This window comes from Strongylocentrotus purpuratus, unplaced genomic scaffold (genome assembly GCF_000002235.5).
Source record: "Strongylocentrotus purpuratus isolate Spur 01 unplaced genomic scaffold, Spur_5.0 spur5_scaffold_16, whole genome shotgun sequence".
NCBI lineage: Eukaryota > Metazoa > Echinodermata > Echinoidea > Camarodonta > Strongylocentrotidae > Strongylocentrotus > Strongylocentrotus purpuratus.
This window is the reverse complement of record NW_022145601.1, coordinates 13,556,691-13,576,635: the sequence shown is the minus strand read 5'-3', so window position 1 is coordinate 13,576,635 and position 19,945 is coordinate 13,556,691. Positions and strand designations below refer to the sequence as shown.

Sequence of the window (19,945 nt, the reverse complement as noted above, 5' to 3'; positions counted from 1 at the left end):
AAACAATGGTAATTTTTTTTTTCTTCTTTTTTTATGATTAAATCATATATATTTATAATTTAAAAAATAAATAAATAAATTATGTTAACAAAAGAATAGTACTTTCCAAATTGAGCCCTTATGGGTTATGGGAGTGTTAAAGGAAGACAACAATATAAGGAAGAATGAATAAGAGAACTGTGGGGATAAAAGGAGGGATAACAACAAAGAGAGGGGTGGGAAGATAGAGAGTGTGAATAGAGGAAGGGGATACAGGAGAGAGGGGGGGGGACAAGAACAAGAAAATATGCCTACATGCAAACGAGAGGTAGAGAAAGATGGGGAAAAAACAGAAGAAAAATCTCTTATATTTCACTGATCCAGCCTTTTTTCTATATAGGTGCGCTCTCTTTCTCTATCACATGCAAACACGCACACATACGCACACACACACGCGCATACGCGCACCCTCGACCCCACGCACGCCCACACACACATACATTCCCTTTTCTTATAAGGTAGGCCTAATTACCCGGGGAAAAACATTTATTGTCATGTAATTTTCATGAAAGGGGTAGTGATAGGGGACGCAACTAATGGGGGGGGGGGTGTGCTTTGCTATCCAAGCAGGAGAAGGGGACTTCAACATTTTCAAAATTCTTCCATCTTTTAATGTGATGCTGTTAAAGTTGGTAGGTTGTTGGTATAATGTCGTTACGGGTGAGAGGGGGCATGCATGACAAGCATCTCGATATCATCGTTTTCACGACACAACCCTTATTTTTTCGTGACAATAATCAAGGGCAAAACCCCAGAAAAAATGATTAAATCATGTGAAAACACTAAACTTCAAGCCTCATGATCGTTGCTTCCCCTTCTGACCTACATTCATCGAATCAACACCTCAGTCACACTAAGAAGACCGATTAGTGATCGGACCGATAATGACATTACCCCAATGGCTAAGAAGAGATTCGTTTGGAGTCTTTGTAAAATGGTGAGAAAGACTGGCATATTAGTCATACCAAGCGCCGTACGTACCAGGTGCAGACGACAGGCGTCGAGATGGATCGAGATGGATCGAAACCAGTGATCGAAACAAGCTGACCCAAACGTACTTTCTACATGTGGTTGGTCACGTGTCGTTGCAAACTGAATAACAAAATATGCAAATGGACCGCATGTTCATGACTGGCCGAATATAGTAAAGTGCATTAGCAGGAGTATTACACCGATCATATTCCTCTCGAAATGACCATAAAAGGTCGGAATCAGAGGATATATTTCAAATATGGAATACATTAGAAATATTGAGATAGGGTTATGCATTCTTCCTAGCTATCACCCATTGTGGGTAATAAAATTAAACTACAGGCCTTTTTACCGAAATGATAACAATTTAAGTCTTATATAATGAAAGACAAGACAAACGCGATTGCGTCTCGTATATGGGTCCGCCCTAAATTCACTATAAGAAATTATGGATGAAATTATTCACGACATATCACGATGAAAACAAAACAGTCTGTAATCAAATGTCAACTGACGACGATGATCTTGACCTACCAGCCCCAAAATATAATTAGATCATCTTCCTATAATAATACTGTCACCGTGTTTAGATATTGCTATATAATAAGGCTTAAAACCTTTAATTTCTTAATTTCACCTCTGACCTCATCACCTTAGATTTAATGAGACTGTCTTCCTATGTTGATACATATTACAAGTTTGAGCCTCATATCTCTAGTGGTTCTTAAGATATTACGCTAACGAGGCCAATTATGACTGCAATTTTGACCTCTGTGACCTTTGACCCAGTTCTCCAAAATCTAACGAGATTGTCTTCCTATGGTGATACATACTATCATTAAGTTTGAAGTTCATGAATTAAGTGGTTCTTGAGATATCGCGTCAACAAGAAAGCGGGACGGACGGATGGACAACCCGTAATCATAATGACTCACAAAAATTCCAAGGCCCGTATTCTGAAGTCTAAATCAGACTTCAGAATACGGGCCTACGAGGTCAACCGCTTTTTCCCTCTTTGTTTATATCTTTATTTTACATTCATCTCCCTCTCCCTCTCGCAGTCACCCTCTTCACTTCCCTCTCTTCCTTTACTTCTCTGTCACTCCATCCCCGTTATCTCTTCCTCCAACTCAATCAATACGGGTGCTACTGATATCTAGTCTCTCATATCATGTTGTACCAATTGTCATTAATTAGCTTATGTAACGAATTATGAACACATAGAACCTTTTATCTATTAATAAAAGTAACAAAATTGATTTTATTGATGAGATTATACATTAATTTGAAGCTCAATGAAATATAAGTCATACTTTTATCATTGTATCTTAGATACATGATTTGAAATCATAAACTACGTACATGCATAATCTTTGTCATATGGAGAAAAAATGTCAATTTGTGGACGTGTAGATAAATCAGTAAAATCAAAAGATGGAAGAGAGACAGAGAGAGAGGGCAAGAAATGATTGAAATACGGTTGGAAGAATAAGACACAAACTATTCAAACTTTTAACAAAATACCATCTGCAATTTAAACAGTAAAAAGTTATAGGCACATGTACTTGCAAAGTTAAAAAGATGCAAAAATAAAGATCATTATATCTATCCTTTATATTGCAAATGTCAAGTTTTTAAAACACTGACATCAAAAGAGGAAAAGGTTTGGTTAGTAAAAAGGAAAGAAGACATTAATGTCAATGGAGAGGAGACTGGAGACTTAATTAGAAAGTGAAGATTACCTACTCAACAGATCATTTATACATCCCATTTCAGTTCATAGTACTTGCACATTGACCGATTAATCATTAATTTAATTATTTGTTAACTCATTAATAGAAACGCCTTATAATGAAATAAAGTTTTTTTCGAGTACATGTTATTGAATGAAAGTGGCTTCTTAGTTTTACTAGCTCTTGAGAAACTGCACTTATAATTACAAATTAACTGTAAGCAGAATGTTTAAAAGGTAAAACATGGGTATTTTTCATGAACATTTTGCACTGATCACAAATTTTAACAGAATTGTTAGAGTTACAAGTACTTACTTCTAAGACCAATATATAAATGTTTCCATAAAGTATAGAAAAATAACTTTTTAAAAGATCTCCATTCATGTTTTAGATTTTGATAGGCACACACATTTTAATAAAAAATCCTTAAAGAAATGGAAAATATATTTTAATCTAAATTGAAGTTAGCATAGTTTAACAAAAATCTTTTAAAGAAGCGATAAACAACCTAATAGACATAACCAATAAAAAAGGAAGAGAAAAACACGAAAAATTGACATATGGAAAGAGAAAGGGAGGAAATTGACCTAAAAATGATTAAAAGATCATTGCAGGAAGTGATATTGTCTGAAGATATAAAAAGTGCTTATAATTTTCTTCTTTTATAATCAGATGAAACTCTATTTTATCTATAACAAATACAATGAAAAATCTTATGATCTGTACATTATACTGTATAGGCAAATTTCACCTGAAGGAATCAAAACTCTGCAAATTTGTAAAGGAAAGTTAAAGGCAAGACACTTTTAAGCAAAGAGTGGGGAGGGAGGAGATGGAGACATACAACCAATCAAAATGTTTTAGACAGCAAGCTGAAACTTCAAACAAAATAACAATTCTGAGAAAAGCTTTCAACTTTGCTGATACCAGGGAGAAGATATACAAATTCCTGTCAAGTGTCAAGTCTGGATTTTGCACCCTTTCACAAAAGTTGCTTTCGCTCACTCAAGTATGAAATATGAAACAATATCCAATCCAATCCAAAAAATATTTGATATATTTGATTTTCCTTGCGGTTACAAAGCGCTGCATAGTGGTGACCACAAGCTATCCACAAATATACAAAAATTTGTGATAATATTTTGAACAATATATATTTTAGGAGGCCTTTTCCAACAGTAAACATTGTGAAGAATGCGATGGGCATTAAGTACATCATGTACATTATGAGAAAGACAAAAAGTGTAAGAATATGTAAGGCCTAGGTCAAGAGTGAAAGGGTAGGTAATTGGAGGTGTATGACTAGGCTGAAGATGTCATGAACAGAGGGTCGAGTGGATATGTCAGTGGACTGTGGATCACAAGGTCCGCGGTTCAAGTCCCACCACGGCACTAATGTCCTTTGGCAAGACATTGATCTACATTTGCCACTCTCCACCCAGGTGTTAAATGGGTACCCGGTAGGATGCGAAAGCTAATGTGGTTTGATTAGCAATGGTGCTTGTAAAATGGCGACTGGCTGGAATGCTCCCCAGGGAGTGGAAAAATGTGCATACCTTGTGTGCGGGTAAGCATGAATCCGATGACCGGGGTAATAATATATATCTGTAAAGCGCATTGAGAGGGCCTGCGTTCCTGAAATGCGCTATATAAGGACGAACTATTATTATTATTATTAACATCTCAGGCTTTATAAAGAAATGGCAGTGAAGTTTCATATGTCTGTTTTGAGTCAGAAGGGCGTTAACTCATACACTTTGATACAGACTGAACGTCCTTCTGGCTCTGTAGAGACAACTTGTCCTTTGGATGTCTGCAGCAAGACACCCGGGACCTGTTTCACAAAGCCTTTTTTCAATGACAAATGACAAAAGTCAGTGACAAATCTGCTGATAACCAATCAGAAGCAAGGATTTCACTAGCTTATAACAAAAACTGTCGTTTGTCACTGATGACAAGTTTTGTAAAAAGGGGTCATGGCAAAGTGCTGAGTGACTCAGAGTAATTGCTAGTACTGAGTTGTTGAGCAGAAACACAGCTATATATAATATGTATTCACACAAAAGTCATTCTTTAGCTCATGCTCAATATTACTGAATATGTGATCCCTATAATTCCCCAAATTCGTGGCAATAATAGCTCATACAGTATTGTATAGTACTCACACATGCATAGCCAGCTCTTCTTCACATGTTATTACATTCGCAATCACTATAATTCATCAAATTGTGAAAATAATGGCTTATTGTACAATACATATGTGCCTTAAGATGAAAGGGGAGGAACAAATTCTTTGTCACCGTTACAGCGTCGAAGCTCATCTGTTCTACTGGCACCAGTCGCTCCGGAAACGGTCCTTGCCTACTCTTTTTAGCATGCTGTAGGGGTATGGAAGTGCTACTGCACTGGCCTCATTCAAACGCTCCATCTATTGTTAGGTCAGTAAAAAACACATTAAAAATAGCATTTTGTTAAATTTCAATGTTCTTTTTATACAATACATGCAAAGCAAATAATCACACTGTGCCACATTGTATGTACCATGGCACCATGAAGTTGTGTGATCTTAAGTAAGTTAACATTTAATATTTCTTTAATCTTCAGTATGTTGAATATTTATTTAAATTATTTGTATGTGCCTTGAGCATCTCTAGAGATGGATATGTTGCGCTTTATAAATATTGTTATTATTATTATTATTATTATTATAATTAAATTCAACTACTTTTTCTGGTCAACTATATTCAAACTCTGTAATACAGTCAAACCAGCTTTAGTGACCACCTGTCTACAAAGACCACCTGCCTACAAAGACCACATTGTTTGTTCCCTTCAAAATGGTTTCTGATTGAAACATGTACTGAAGGAACCTGTCTACAAAGACCACTTTTAGTGTTTCCCTTGGGTGGTCATTATAGACAGGTTTGACTGTATAATATTCATCTGTGATATGTTTTCAAATGGTGTCCCCCTATGGAAATCAGCTTTTGCTGTTAAGATTTTTCACCCCAGGGGAGGGAAATCGATAAATAAATAAATACTTCAAATCTTCACAGTAACAAAGAAACAGAAATTATTATTACAAAAAAAAACAAAAACAGAAATTTCCTGATGCCACTAGAATGATAGTGATCATGAACAGTATTAATCTTGAGTCTGTTGTCTCTAATGACTACAAAATTAAGAGCACATATTTTAGCAGTAATTTTAAATTTAAATCGAGGGGTCAGTGACACAAAGACGTAACTCCATTTCGGCCATTTTTAGAAAATGTGGTTTAAAGATACAGGTCCACTTGGGCCTTAAAGATAATACAAAGTTTTGGTATGGGGTCATGAATTTGGTTCAAATGAACATATTGAAAGCATGCGATCCTACAATATTCAGTGATCGTTGTCGCGGTTGAAATCGAGTCTAAAGTTATGAAATTATAAATAATAAACTCTTTATATTGTATAGCTCCCTCTCGAGGTCAAGATATTAATTAAGCCATGAAACTATATTTTTTTACTGAAGTCGACCGATTGGCTATTCTCGTTTGGAAATTATATATCACAACTACATATTGTGAGATTTTCATGGTCGTAGCTACCATCGTACGGTCGTAGGCGCTATTTGAAATTTATCAAAATTTACCGGGAGCACCGGTAAATTTTTATATTCAATTTTTCTCAAAGGCAGAAGTGTTTTAGGGGCTGAATTTGTTAGTGCTTATTATAAGTCCACAGGGGCATCCAAATATATCAAAATTGTAAAGAATCACTATCCAGCCAATTTTCAGAATTTCCTAAAACTTTCTATTACCTTTAAAGAGTTAGGTCTATGTTTCACTAGCCATTGACTTCAATGGAGTGTTGGGTAGAGTTAAGTCTTCATGTTTCCTGGAAAGCCCACATTTTTCTGAACATTTTGATATCAAATACTCATTTTGGCAAAATATGGAGTTACGACTTTGTGTCACTGAACCCTCAAAATGTTGCACATCATTTGTTGCTGCAGGGAAGGCCATAACTAGCCCATTGACAATACATAGTAGCTCTTGTTGCTTTCTTGCAGGCACCTGGGGGGCGTTTCACAGAACTTGTCTTCAGTGACAAATAACAGTGTTTGTTATAAGCTACTGAAATCCTTGCTTCTGATTGGTTATCGGCAAATTTGTCACTGATTTTTGTCATTTGTCATTGAAAAAAGGCTTTGTGAAACGGGTCCCTGACAGTAACATGTACCTACCTGTTGGTCGGTGAGCTCCCATCCCGAGGATGCGCCCATGTTGATGTTGAGCTGTTCCAACGTCTTCACGCCGATGATGACGGAGCATACAGCTTCTTTCTGTAGCAACCACCGAATAGCCACCTGGCTAACAGTTTTGCCTGTAAAGAGCACAGAAAAAAAAAATCAAATATTGTCTAGCCTGTGCACGTTTAAATTTAAAGCAATACTAAACTGATGAACTTTCTGCCCTATAGCATACTGTTCAGAGCAATCTATACACAGAGTCTGGCCAACTTGGTTTCACTGGGTCACAACATGGCGTGTATTCTTTTGCCCTACAAAGCATTACGTAGTCGCCTTGTTGTGTCCAACTCGAATCGGGTTGGCCAAACTATGTGTATAGATGGCTTTGATACTGTTTATCGCACAGCGCCATCTCATGGTCAACTTGCGAACAGTGAGCAACCCAATACCTCATCTTTGCTTCGCAGACCGAAGACTTGATGCGATAACCCTTATACAGCTGACCTCAGTTGGTGCTAGAGGTGATTTTGGGGTTGTGCTTCTGGGCCAATATGGCTTTAAAGCCATGGGTTTAACAATGTTAAATCTGAGATGCATGGCCCTACATGTTATCATTGCCTTTGATATGTTGTAATAATGAAGATCTAAAAAATTGCACTTCAAAATGATCATGAAGTGCCTCAAAAAAATAAAAATCTTGAAGTGACCGGTTTTACCATACTCGTTTTCCCCAATAGACTATAGTGTTATGAAAACCGTTGGGAAAACGCAAAACTGGAGTTTGGAGCAAGAACATATGAACAACTCATTGTTTTTTAAATTGCTAGAAATGACATAGTTTATTTCACAAATTTACATAAAAAATTGGCTGTAATCGTCTATGAATGTGACTTTTTCGAGAGATGTTTCACATCTCTTATTTGTTTTCTTGGTTAACATACTGGACAGATCTTTGATTACTTAATAAGCTAAATGGTACATTGAGGCAGCAACACACACTTCCATGCATCATTAGTTTGTGTATGAATGTCAGCCACAACAAAAGATTACATCAGAATACATCTCAAAAATAAACATTAAAGAGGACAATGACAATTTTGATGGAGAATGCAAAAAGATGGCATTATGTAATGTACTGAATGAGCAGGGAGGGAGAAAAGTTTCATTCAGCTTGTATTAATTACTAGCAATTCAGAAATTAAAGAATACCGGTATACAATATATAGAAAGTAGGAGTGTGTACTCACAATAGCTACTTTGCACATGGAATGGAAAACTGCCCTTAAAAACAAAAAAAACCTTAATATAGCAAAATGAAATATATAGGAGTACTGTGCTTTATATTTAAAGTTTGTACCTAACTACCATAAATAATTAATTAAAACCCATCTGTACTAGTTTACAGGAGGGATTAGACCACCCTGCAAGGTCACTGACAGGTGGTTATCTCATCAAATCAGCTCTCACTTTACTTAAGAAAAAGAGGATCATGGGAGACCAATGGTCACGGATTAGGCATTGTTTGCTATATAGAGGGCGCAATTAAGTAGCTATATACGAAGTGCAGTGGGGCTTTAAGTGTAAACTTAGGGGCCTGTGTGGATTGTCGTTGCCCTGTCTCACTTTCTGGGTTACACCTACCAGCCTCATTGGCCACTGACTGCATGAGATCCAAAAGCTTCCAAACTTTCTCTTCTTGAGCAAACTTGGAGAAGCTTGGAGAACTCTCATTCACTCCAGGTTGGGTTTCCATGAAAGCTACTCTGCTGCCCTCTGGAGCTGATTCACGTGTCATCTTACCCGACAACCACCCTCTAAGGTGCCAGTGCAGAGAGGAGATGTTCATGAGATGAAAAGTAAAGATAATGAAATAAGGGATGGTGTAAAGGTGATATAGCAAAGCAAGAAAGCTCATTCACACTAGGTGGTAAACAAGAGTTTTTTTAAAGTTTGCAGGTGAAAAGCGTTTGATATCAATGTGATGCACTGCAGAAAGGAGTAGGAAACAGCAAGTGGAGTTAGAATGATGTGATGTGATGACCTGTTGGCTGTAATGAGGGTCAAATCGATACATGTCCCGATAGTTTGTTACGACTCAGGGAGAGTTGAGAAAGTGGACTGCAACATTTTGCTTTTTGTTGGGTACAAAAATATAACCCGTGGGGCGCTAACCAAAAAATTTGTTTGCATCATATTATTATAGGTCCTCTAAAAAGAATAGATTCTCCTGAATCAAATATTTTGGAAAAAAATTGACATTTTGTCCGGCACTCTGACACAGTGATACTGCTTATTCAGCCAATTTTAAATTACGATACTTATAGTGATTAAAAAAAAATTTAATTCATGATTTCTCATTTTTTCTGATTTCATTTGAACTGTCATCAGACTGCTTCCATGATCTTATTCTTTTGTTTTCTTCTTTTTTAAAAGATTAGTTAACTATTAAGGTTGAATTTCCCTTTAAGACAAGAGATAAGGCTACTTTAGATTTCTCATTGCTTGACGTTAACATGAGTGTTCATTCTTTGAACAACTCCATTTTCTCAAGCCCCCCCCCCCCCTGAGTCATAACCAAATAAACAAATCCGTACATGTATCAATTCAAACCACATAACATACCGTAGTTATTATTTTACCTTGTTCATCTGCAATCGACTTCATAATGTCGAGCAGAGTCCACACTCTCTCTTCGCCTGCAAATTCTGAGAAGGAGGGATGGCTCTGCTTAGCCATGTCTGGCCTGGTCTCAACGAACGCCACCCTACTCCCTTCCGGTGCGGATTCTCTATTCATTTTACCCGTTAGCCAACCGCTGTATTATTAGGCCAAAAAACAAAAAAAACATGTTTAGCGTCCTGTTTTTTTTAAATATAGGAAGGAGGAGGCCCGTTTTTTTGAAAAATAGGAAGGAGGAGGCCCTTTTTTTTTTCTTTCAAAATGGCCGCTCAAAATGGCCGCTCGGTACATTTTCCCTGACAGTCGGGCTATTTTTCAAGATGGCCGCTGATTTTTTTTTTTTTTTTTAAATCAGAAATAGATTTATTTCACTAGCAGTGTTTTTCATGTTTTTTTTCTTTAAAAAAAAAAAAAAATCAAAAATCAAAAAATTTCAAAAAAAAAAAAGAAAAAAGGAGGTGGCCCCCAAAAAGGAAGCGGGCGGGGACGCTAAACATGTATATTTTTTTTAATGGCCTTAACACATTATTATAGTAACAAAATTTAAAATTCTACAACAATGTTACTCTCCGCCAATCAAAGGCTATGATTTCAGTAGCTTAAACAGTTAACAGTTATTGTATCTTGTATTGATAACAAGTTTAATGAAAACAGGGCCCTAAAGTCTCCACGAATGCCACCCTACTCCCTTCTGGTGGGGGCGGGGGGATTCTCTATTCATTTTGCCTGTTAGCCAACCGCTGCATTATTAGGTGCAAAGAGCAAGGCCCCCGTTTCATAAAACATGTTATTAATGCTAAAATTCTAGGACAATTTTGCTCTCCGCCAATCGTATGCTATAATTTCAGGAGGTTATAACAGTTATTGTATCTTTTAATTGATAAAAATTGAATGAAACAGGGCCTTGAGTAATTGTAGGTAGGAACCCTTCTTATTTATAACACCTGTGCGAGACTATGGAGACTACAGCACATGGGCCTTGCAATTATACACAGCCAGTTGGAACTTGGCTCCACTCAAGTCACAATATATTCTGTTAAAATGTTACCTTAGGATCTAAGTTGACTAATTAATATAGGAGCTCATATACCTCATTTACAATGTCTTGGCCATTTTCCATTTGGGTATTTGTATCCATTACTTTTTAAATCAAAAGAAACGCCATATGCCTACCAAATTAGACTAGAATTTAGTCATTTGAAGACTTAACTGGGGTTAACTTTGGCTGGACTCCATTGAAAAATGTGTGTCATTAAAGTCAAACTAACTGCACTGAACAAGAAGAAATGTGTGAAAGTATTATATTTCATGCTGCTTATCTCATTTATTGAAAATACTATTCCAACTAGCACTTCAATTGCTTCCCTTTTCAACTTAAATATTAATACATATTTAGGAAGCAATATATATGATTCTTTTTCCAATGGATCAAAGGCCTCAAGGAAAACGTTTTGTTCTAATTTCATGGACAAATTGGAAACTTAGGTTTTTAGGGACTTATAAATCATTTAGAATGTGTCTGTACCTTTCGTACACTGTAGATTCATAAGAGAGAATAATATGTTATATGATGAAGCAAGTAGACTTACCCTTTTAGCGGACTCCATGGTAGAATACCAAGGCCTTCATTCTTACAGCAGTCTATCAACTCCCATTCTAACTCTCGGTTTAAAAGACTGTACTGGGCCTAATGAAAGAGAAAGAGAAAGAGGGGGGGGGGACATCATGTCTTAATTCTTTCAGCAAAAATACCAACTCCAATTTTAACTCTCGATTTAGAAGATTGTACTGGGCCTAGACAGAGAAAGAGAAAGCTGAGGCACATACACATCATGACAGACCTACATTCTACAGCAATAATAACAACTGCCATTTTAACTCTCAGTTTAGGAGATTGTACTGGGCCTAGCGAGAGAGAGAGAGAGAGAGAGAGAGAGAGAGAGAGAGAGAGAGAGAGACAGACAGACAGAGAGAGAGGGAGAGTGATGGAGAGAACATCATCAAATGCCTTAATTCTTACAGCAATCTACTGTCTAACTCCCATTCTAACTCTTTAGAATATTTTACTGGGCCTAGAGAGAGAGAAAGAAAAAGAAATATTATGAAAGGCCTTCATTCTCACAGCAATCAACAAAATCCAATTCTAACTCTTGGTTTAGAACACTGTACTGGGCCTAAAGAGAGAGAGAGAGAGAGAGAGAGAGAGAGAGAGAGGTAATGAAGAGAACACCATGAAAGGCCTTCATTCTTAAAGCAATAATACCAACTCCAACTGGGCCTAAAGAGAGAGGGAGAGAAAGAGAGGGAGAGAAGAGGGGGGGGGGGGGGGGGAGAGAGAGAGAGAGAGAGAGAGAGAGAGAGAGGGATTGATGGAGAGAACATCATGAAAGGTATTCATTCTTACAGCAATCTACAAACTGTGTTGTAACATCATGAAAATGTTTAATATGGTATTAAAACTGCCATAGACCAAAAACACAGTGTATGCACATTTTCCACTCCCTTGGAAGCATTCCAACCAGGCGCCATTTTAAAGATGCTCACAATGCTGAGCAAGCTACCAGAACTTTTGCATCCTACCTGGTACTTATTGAACTCCTGGGTGGAGAGTGGCAAACATGGATTAATGTCTTGCCAAAAGACGTCTGAACCTTCAACCGCAAGTGAATGAACCACTATACCAAGACACCCAGGTAATAGTGAGCACTAAAAAAAAGGGGTTTTTTTTTCCCCTCAACCACGCCCCCCCTTGAGTGAAAAAAAAGAGGATTCAGGGGGAAAAAATGGCATCCCTTTTGGGTAAGAAAATCGAATGAAAATAGGAAAAAATTGGGGAAAAATCAGGAAAAATAAGGGAAAAATCAGGAAGAAAACTAGATGGAATTCGACTGCGCGCAGTCGAAAATGATGCCTCCGTCATAGAGCAATTTTACAAACCGAAACGGAAGAAATTTTTCAAATTCAAGTTCAATTGTAATCCATTAACATGTTCTCAGAATATCGTGATTACAAGCAATTTCTCATATACATATATGACCCTTTGATCTTTGACCTCATGACCCTAAAATCTACTCAGTTCATTGGCTCTGCAAGATTTCCTGAGTTAAATAGTAATCCATCTGTCAGTTCTAATGAGAATGCGTCCACAAGCTATTTTTGCATACATAATGAGCCCATGACCTTTGATCTTATGAACCATTCATTGGCTCTGCAAGATACATAAATGATCTAAGTTTGGCAGGAATCCATCAATCTGTTCTAATGATAATACGATCACAAGCTATTTTTGCATACATAATGAGCCGCATGACCTTGACCTTTACCTCATGACCCCAAAATCTAATCAGTTCATCAGCTCTGCAAGTAACATACATGACCTAAGTTTGGCAGGAATCCATCAATCGGTTCTTGAGATAAGGCGATCACGAGCTGTTTTTGCATACACAATGTGCGCTGTGACCTTTGACCTCGTGACCCCAAAATCTAATCAGTTCATTGGTATTTGCAAGATACATACATGACCAAAGTTTGGCAGGAATCCATCAATCGGTTCTTCAGATAACGCGATCACAAGCTGTTTTTGCATACATAATGAGCCCTGTGACCTTTGACCTTTGACCTCGTGACCCCAAAATCTAATCAGTTCATCAGCTCTGCAAGATACATACATGACCAAAGTTTGGCAGGAATCCATCAATCGGTTGTTCAGACAAAGTTTGGCAGGAATCCATCAATCGGTTGTTCAGATAACGCGATCACAAGCTGTTTTTGCATACATAATGAGCCCTGTGACCTTTGACCTTTGACCTCGTGACCCAAAATGTAATCAGATTGTTTTCCTATAGTGATACACACTATCACTAAGTTTGAAGTTTAAATCTCCAGTGGTTCTTGAGATATCATGATAACAATCTCAATGTATGGAATTTCATAAGTTGACCTCTGTGACCCTTGACCTTTGACATACGTGCTCCAAAATCTAATCAGATCGTCTTCCTATGGTGATACATACTATCCTTAAGTTTGAAGTTTAAATCTCAAATGGTTCTTGAGATATCGCGCTAACAAACTCAATACAAGGAATTTCATAAGTTGACCTCTGTGACCTGTGACCTTTGACCTACGTACTCCAAAATCTAATCAGATCGTCTTCCTATGGTGATAAATACTATTCCCGAGTCTTAAGTTTAAATCTTAAATGGTTCTTGAGATATTGTGATAACGGTCAAACGGGACGGACGGACGGACGTACGGACAGACGGACGTACGGACGGACGTACGGACGTACGGACGGACAACCCGAAAACATGATGCCTCCGGCACCACCTTCGGTGGCGGAGGCATAAAAAAACAAATCGGGAAACCGATTTAAATCGGGTAATTATCAGGCCTGGACACCTCCATGAAATCACTAACCTGTAGAGTTATCCATCTGTTGAACCCCTTGTACTGACACAGATCCATGATCTTCTGCATCTGCCATCCAGTCACGTTGCTGGCCCCCACGTAGCGGATCTTACCGGCTCTCACCAGGTCATCCAGGGTACGAACCGTCTCCTCGATGGGTGTGGCAGGGTCCCAGGCATGAATCTGATGAAAACGGGAAATACATGTAGATGGTATCATCAGAAACTGTCTTGCTATCAATAATAATAATAATAATAATAGTGGGTTCTTGAATAGCGCTCATGTCTGCCAGATTTGACGCTCCTGGCGCTCCCGGTTATTACCCTGGCTTTAGCACGGCTGCCATTACGGCGCTCTAGCATTCAAGGAATTAATTCCTGCCAGGTATGCATTTACATCACCTGGGTTGAGTGTGGCAAATGTAGATCAATGTCTTGCCAAAGGACATAAGTGCCATGTCGGGGATCAAACCACGACCTTCTAATTTCAAGTCAAGTGCTTAAACCACTGGACTACAACACTTCTTCAAGAAAAATGTTTTTTAACTTGTTAATCAGTGAGTCATGATTACAAGACGTCTACTCATCTTCACAGCACTTTCTTGCGGTCCATCAATCCTGGAGCAACTTGGGGTGCGTTCAAGCGATTTTTTGAAGCTAGAATCACAAACTGAATCACAAATCAAAACGCCATTAAAAGGTTACTGCAGGAGAGCATTCAAGCGATTTTTCATCAACGCTGATTCTCTCTAAATTTAAGCCCAGTCACTGCTCATCACACTGTAGTTTGACCCGAGAAATATAGGTCAACTTCGCTGCGTGCTTTTTGAATTTGTTTACTATTATTATAATAATTATTATCATTAATATTGATATTATTGTTGTTATTATGTCATTGATAATCATTAATTAATATTTTTATTATTATTATTGTTATCATTATTATTATTATTATCATTATTATTATTATCATTATTATTATTTTTATTATCGTTATCATTATCATCAGTAGTCATAGTAGCTGTAGTAGTACATGTAGTAGTAAAGGGCCTACCTAGAACCCTAATCCAACTTGGGTTGCCTGCACACAATTTTCAGGTTATGCTTTATTCTATTCCTAGGACTGGGTAAAGGTTTTTTGGAGTTGATTTTATATGAATTAACACAACAGCTGTATACAAATTGTTTTCTTGTGTGAATAACCCCCTTTTAAGAAAATGGGTATCAAGAGAAATTTTGGAAACTTGGATTCATCCGCAGTTAAAAAAAAAAATTATAATTATAAATTCAGATAACATCTCACCTGGTACAGATCAATGTAATCGGTCCTAAGCCTTTTCAGACTTTCCTCCACACTCCAGGTGATGTTCTTACGACTCAGTCCTCCAGAGTTCTGATTGTTGGAATCCATTTGAAAACGACCCTTAGTTGCCAGCACAAAGTCTTCTCTCTTTCTCCTATTTAACATTGAGAGGAGGAATGTGTGATAATTATAATTTTTTCCTTTAATAGGAAGAAGCAAATGGGTGTTTCCATCATTTTTTCCAAGCTAATTGCATCAAATGATTTGGACCTTTTGGGAAATCACATCTGGACAGTCAATTAAAAAGTTTGAGAACCCCTTTCCGAGGGTATATAATAACTGTCACAGCTGATAAGTTTGTCAAATTTTTCCCATAATACATATGTACATCACAAGAAATCGACTAAACCCTGGAGTCTGTAAATGGCGCTGTAAAGTTTCTATTCAGGAATAAATATGCATGAGCAGCGTTTTACAAAACCGTCATGAATACAAGTTCGCCGGCAACCCATTTATACATGTGTTTAAATAAGGTGTAGGGGAACTTGTACTTTTGTGAAACGATGCCCTACAAACTAGGTTAGATTTTATCACACATACATGTAATCTATACTGTTTCCGTAGTTTCAATATCAAAATTCTCATACACTGTACAGATTTCATTCATCTTAATAAATTCACCACATAACTTACTTCTAATAAAACTTTCACTTTATCTTTTAAAGGCCGGCTGTACTAGTTTGGCCAGGAGAGATTAGACCACACAGCAAGGTCACTGACAGGTGGCTATCTCATCAACTCAGCTCTCAAATAACATAAGAAAAAGAGGATCATGGGGGACCAACGGTCACTGATTAGGCATTGTTTTATATATAGAGGGAGCAAGTAGCTACAAGTAGTACAGTGGGTATTTAAATCTTGTTGATCTTACTTTGCCAACCAGCTACCCACGATGGATTCAGAGACGCCCATTACATAGACATTAGCGGTGTCTATAAAGTTTCCTCCAAGCTCTGCGAAGCGGTCCATGATCTTATGAGCTGCTGCTTCATCACATTGCCCAGGTCTGTTTGGATTCTGTAGCATATGATAAATTTTAGAAACAAAAGAATTCAATACTTTTAGCAGAGTAGTGAAAATCTTCTTCTTCTCCTTCTGCTGTTCTTCTTATTAATATCATTATACCGTTACTTATTTTTATCTTCCTCTTCTTTCTTTCTTTCCCTTTCCCCTTCCCCTCCCCCTCCCCCTCCCCCTCCCCTTCCCCCTTCCCCTCCCTCTCCCCCCTCCCCCTCCTCCTCCTCCTCCTCCTCCTCCTCCTTCTTCTTCTTTTCAATATAGATTTCTAGGGCTATCCAGTCTATTATTTTTTTTTTTTATTTTTTTTTTTAGTCTACTCCAAATTTTATTAAACCGAAAATGAAAATTCTTTTTGCCAAATTAATCATGAGCCCGGCAGCCACTGAGCAGCGCCAGATCGACGTTGCTCTATCCCTTATTGTTGAATGCCAAACAAGGTAGCAGCAACTCCCATCTTTTAACGTCTCTTGGTATGACGCGGCCGGGGATCGAACCCACGACCTCCCGGTTGTGAGGCGGACGCTCTACTGACTGAGCCAACACTCCGGTATGAAGATGAACTAAAGATAGTAAATTGTGTGAGGAAGATAAATTCATACATTTTATTTAGGTATGGACATTAGAATAGATGCCTTTGAATTGCATTCAATTTTAATTTCAATTAAAGGTATTAAAAAATTTTGGTATGGGGTCATGAATTTGGTTCAAATTAACATATTGGAAGCATATGCGTTCCTACAATATACATTGATCGTTGTCGCGGTTGAAATCGAGTCTAAAATTATGAAATTATAAATAATAAACTCTTTATGTTGTATAGCTCCCTCTCAAGGTCAAGATATTAATTTAGCTATGAAACAATGTTTCTTGACTGAAATAGAATATTATATTATTTATATTCAATTTTTTCTCGAAAACAGAAGTGTTTTAGGGGCTACTTTTTTATTACTTATAATACATGTACATCCACAGGGGCATCCAAATATATCAAAATTGTAAAGATTCACTATCCACCCAATTTTCAAACTTTCCAAAACTTTGTATTACCTTTAAAACATATCAAATACAACTTACATGTAGATCTAGGAGCCATATCAAAATCATTTTGATATGGGACTCCTTGTAAATTTTGATAATTCTGAATTCAGGAGTCTGCCAGATATTAAGTTTTAGAATCTATGAAATCTGCATCAAATTTGTAATATAATTTGTATGATGTTCACAGTTAAATTTTCCAAAGCAGTGGCTGGTAAATTCTGTGATAATTCATATGTACATAATATTAGAAGAGTATCTACATGTAGATTACTGAGAGAGTCCAAGGTACATCCTTTTATTGGGGGCGGAGTCTGTGGACAAATAAAACATTATTTTTAGGTTAGGTTCTTAAAAATAAAAAACTCAAAACTTTGAAAATTAAAACACCTTTGACTTAATATTTACAAAGTACTGCATCGTCTATATCCTAAATTGTATATGTATACACTTTATTGGCAAAATCCCACGTGTATTCTATTGTTGGTAACATTGATATAAGGTTCGAGGTCCAAGTTTGCCATTTTACAAACATTTTCAAATCACGCTCAGCGCTCATCAAACAAACACAAACACCAATGATCCGGACTGAGGAAAAAAACAAACACTATTGCAGTTTTGGGATCTCACAATTGCTTTACCTTGCTTTGCCCAAACGTCATAGTTCCAAGGCAAATATTGGACACTTTCACTCCTGTTCCACCGAGGTACCGATATTGGACAGCCATGATAATCAAATCCGGGTAGAATGGTCGTTTATAAACCCTCAACAAAAATTAAACACTCGGTCAAATTTGCAAGCGTCTGTCGATGCGCTATGCTCGTCAATGATGTCGTCTGCTTACAGTATAGTATCATGTATCAGCGTCTAATAAAATAAAGCCTTCTCTTTTGCCCTTTAGATTGAACGAAAAATGTTCATGAAAAAGCACTAATAATCATGACAATTTGTCAATAATGATATTATCAAACATAAGTCCTTGTATAATTATGAAATATTGCTTGTAAACTTCTTCAAATTACTGTTTGAAATCGCCTGTCCGGACATAACACTTGGTGAATTTTTATTCAATTCTGCTCCTGCAAAAATTCATAAAAACATTGTTTAGCAGTGGCGTAATGAGCAAAAACATTTGGGTGGGGCTGACAAAAAAATCCGCAGCACCCCATTCTATCATGCAGGCCCCGCTGAACGTTTCGCAAAGTGGGGTCTAGGAGCAAAGCCCCGGCGGGGGTCAAGGGGCGGAGCCACTGAAGCTCAAGGGGTATGGGCATCAGTGGCGGATCCAGGAATTTCTTACCGGGAGGTGGGGGGGGGGGGGGCACAAAATGGCATGGGGTTAAATATATGTAAAACGATGAAGCGACAGAACGAGGCTTTAGCGGCGAGGGAGCGGAGCGACCGTAAGCGGGGGTGGGTCTGGCTCCCTCCCAGAGTAAGAAGCATTTGCAATTTTAGAACCAAATTAAAAGCATTTTCAGGCACTTCCCGGAGTAATATGACGTAAAATTGCTTTCTCCTACCTCTTCCAAGAGTAGGTATCTTTTGCAATTTGAGAACCACAGTTGGCGCATTAATGTCCACCAGCACTTCCTGGAAAAAAAATGAGGACTTCTGATTGGTTAAAAGTTAGAAAAAAGTGATCTGTTACGTCTTGAGACGTTGTATATGCTTTGATGCCGCACAATGCACACACGGTGATCCGGTACTTGATCAGTAGTACTTGCAAATTTTTTCTCGAGTGTATAAACTGTGTCGTTATCAGGGGCGTCGCTAGATCTTTGTCAGTGGGGGACAGTGGCGGATCCAGGGGGGGGGGGGGTTGGGGGGGTTGCAACCCCCCCCCCCCCCCCCTTGGGCGGCCCCAAAAAAAAAAAAAAAAAAAAAAAGGAAAAAAAAAAAAAAAGAAAGAAAAAAGAAAGAAAAAAGAACGCACGCTGGAGAGAAACCCTTTCAAGTGCAAATATTGTGAGAAGATATTCAACTCATCTGGTAACTTAACCAAACACATGATAACTCTGGATATAACTATGTATTAAACTGTTACTTGATTTAAAAAGACGTTATCATGCACTGCTTTTTATGGTCTCCATTGTGTTAATAGATGCCAGGAAAACATCACTTACGGGGTTCAAATAAACACCCCCAAAAAAATCGGCTCGCCGCTTCGCGGCTCGTGGACGATGCTCCGCATCGTCATTATTTTGGTCAACCCCCCCCCCCTTAGCAAAAAGCTAGATCCGCCCCTGGGGGAGTATACAGGCCAACAAAACTAGCAACCAATTACCGGCAATAATGCCAGTGTCCAAATGTTTACAACTTTAACCCTATAAACCAGGGGCCAGGAACTAAGTTATTTTTCAGTCTCCCCCTTCCCCCCCCCCCCTTCGCGCGAAAACTTTGACACTTCATTTAATTATTAGAGAAAGAAGACGATCCGTTGTACCGTACGTTCTCTACT

At 37.9% G+C, this 19,945-nt stretch overlaps 1 protein-coding gene across 1 annotated transcript; it reads right to left on the bottom strand.

The window, feature by feature from the left end:
* Window positions 1-8,505: 8,505 nt before the first annotated feature.
* Window positions 8,506-18,331, bottom strand: LOC587705 (1-deoxyxylulose-5-phosphate synthase YajO). Its single transcript, XM_030987410.1, has 6 exons — window positions 18,125-18,331; window positions 16,300-16,445; window positions 15,369-15,522; window positions 14,076-14,249; window positions 11,249-11,346; window positions 8,506-8,794 (listed from the first exon to the last, which is right to left on the bottom strand). Exons 1-6 carry the CDS (start codon window positions 18,209-18,211, stop codon window positions 8,506-8,508), a joined length of 948 nt encoding a protein of 315 aa, XP_030843270.1. The 5' UTR covers window positions 18,212-18,331.
* Between the last annotated feature and the right edge of the window lie 1,614 nt (window positions 18,332-19,945).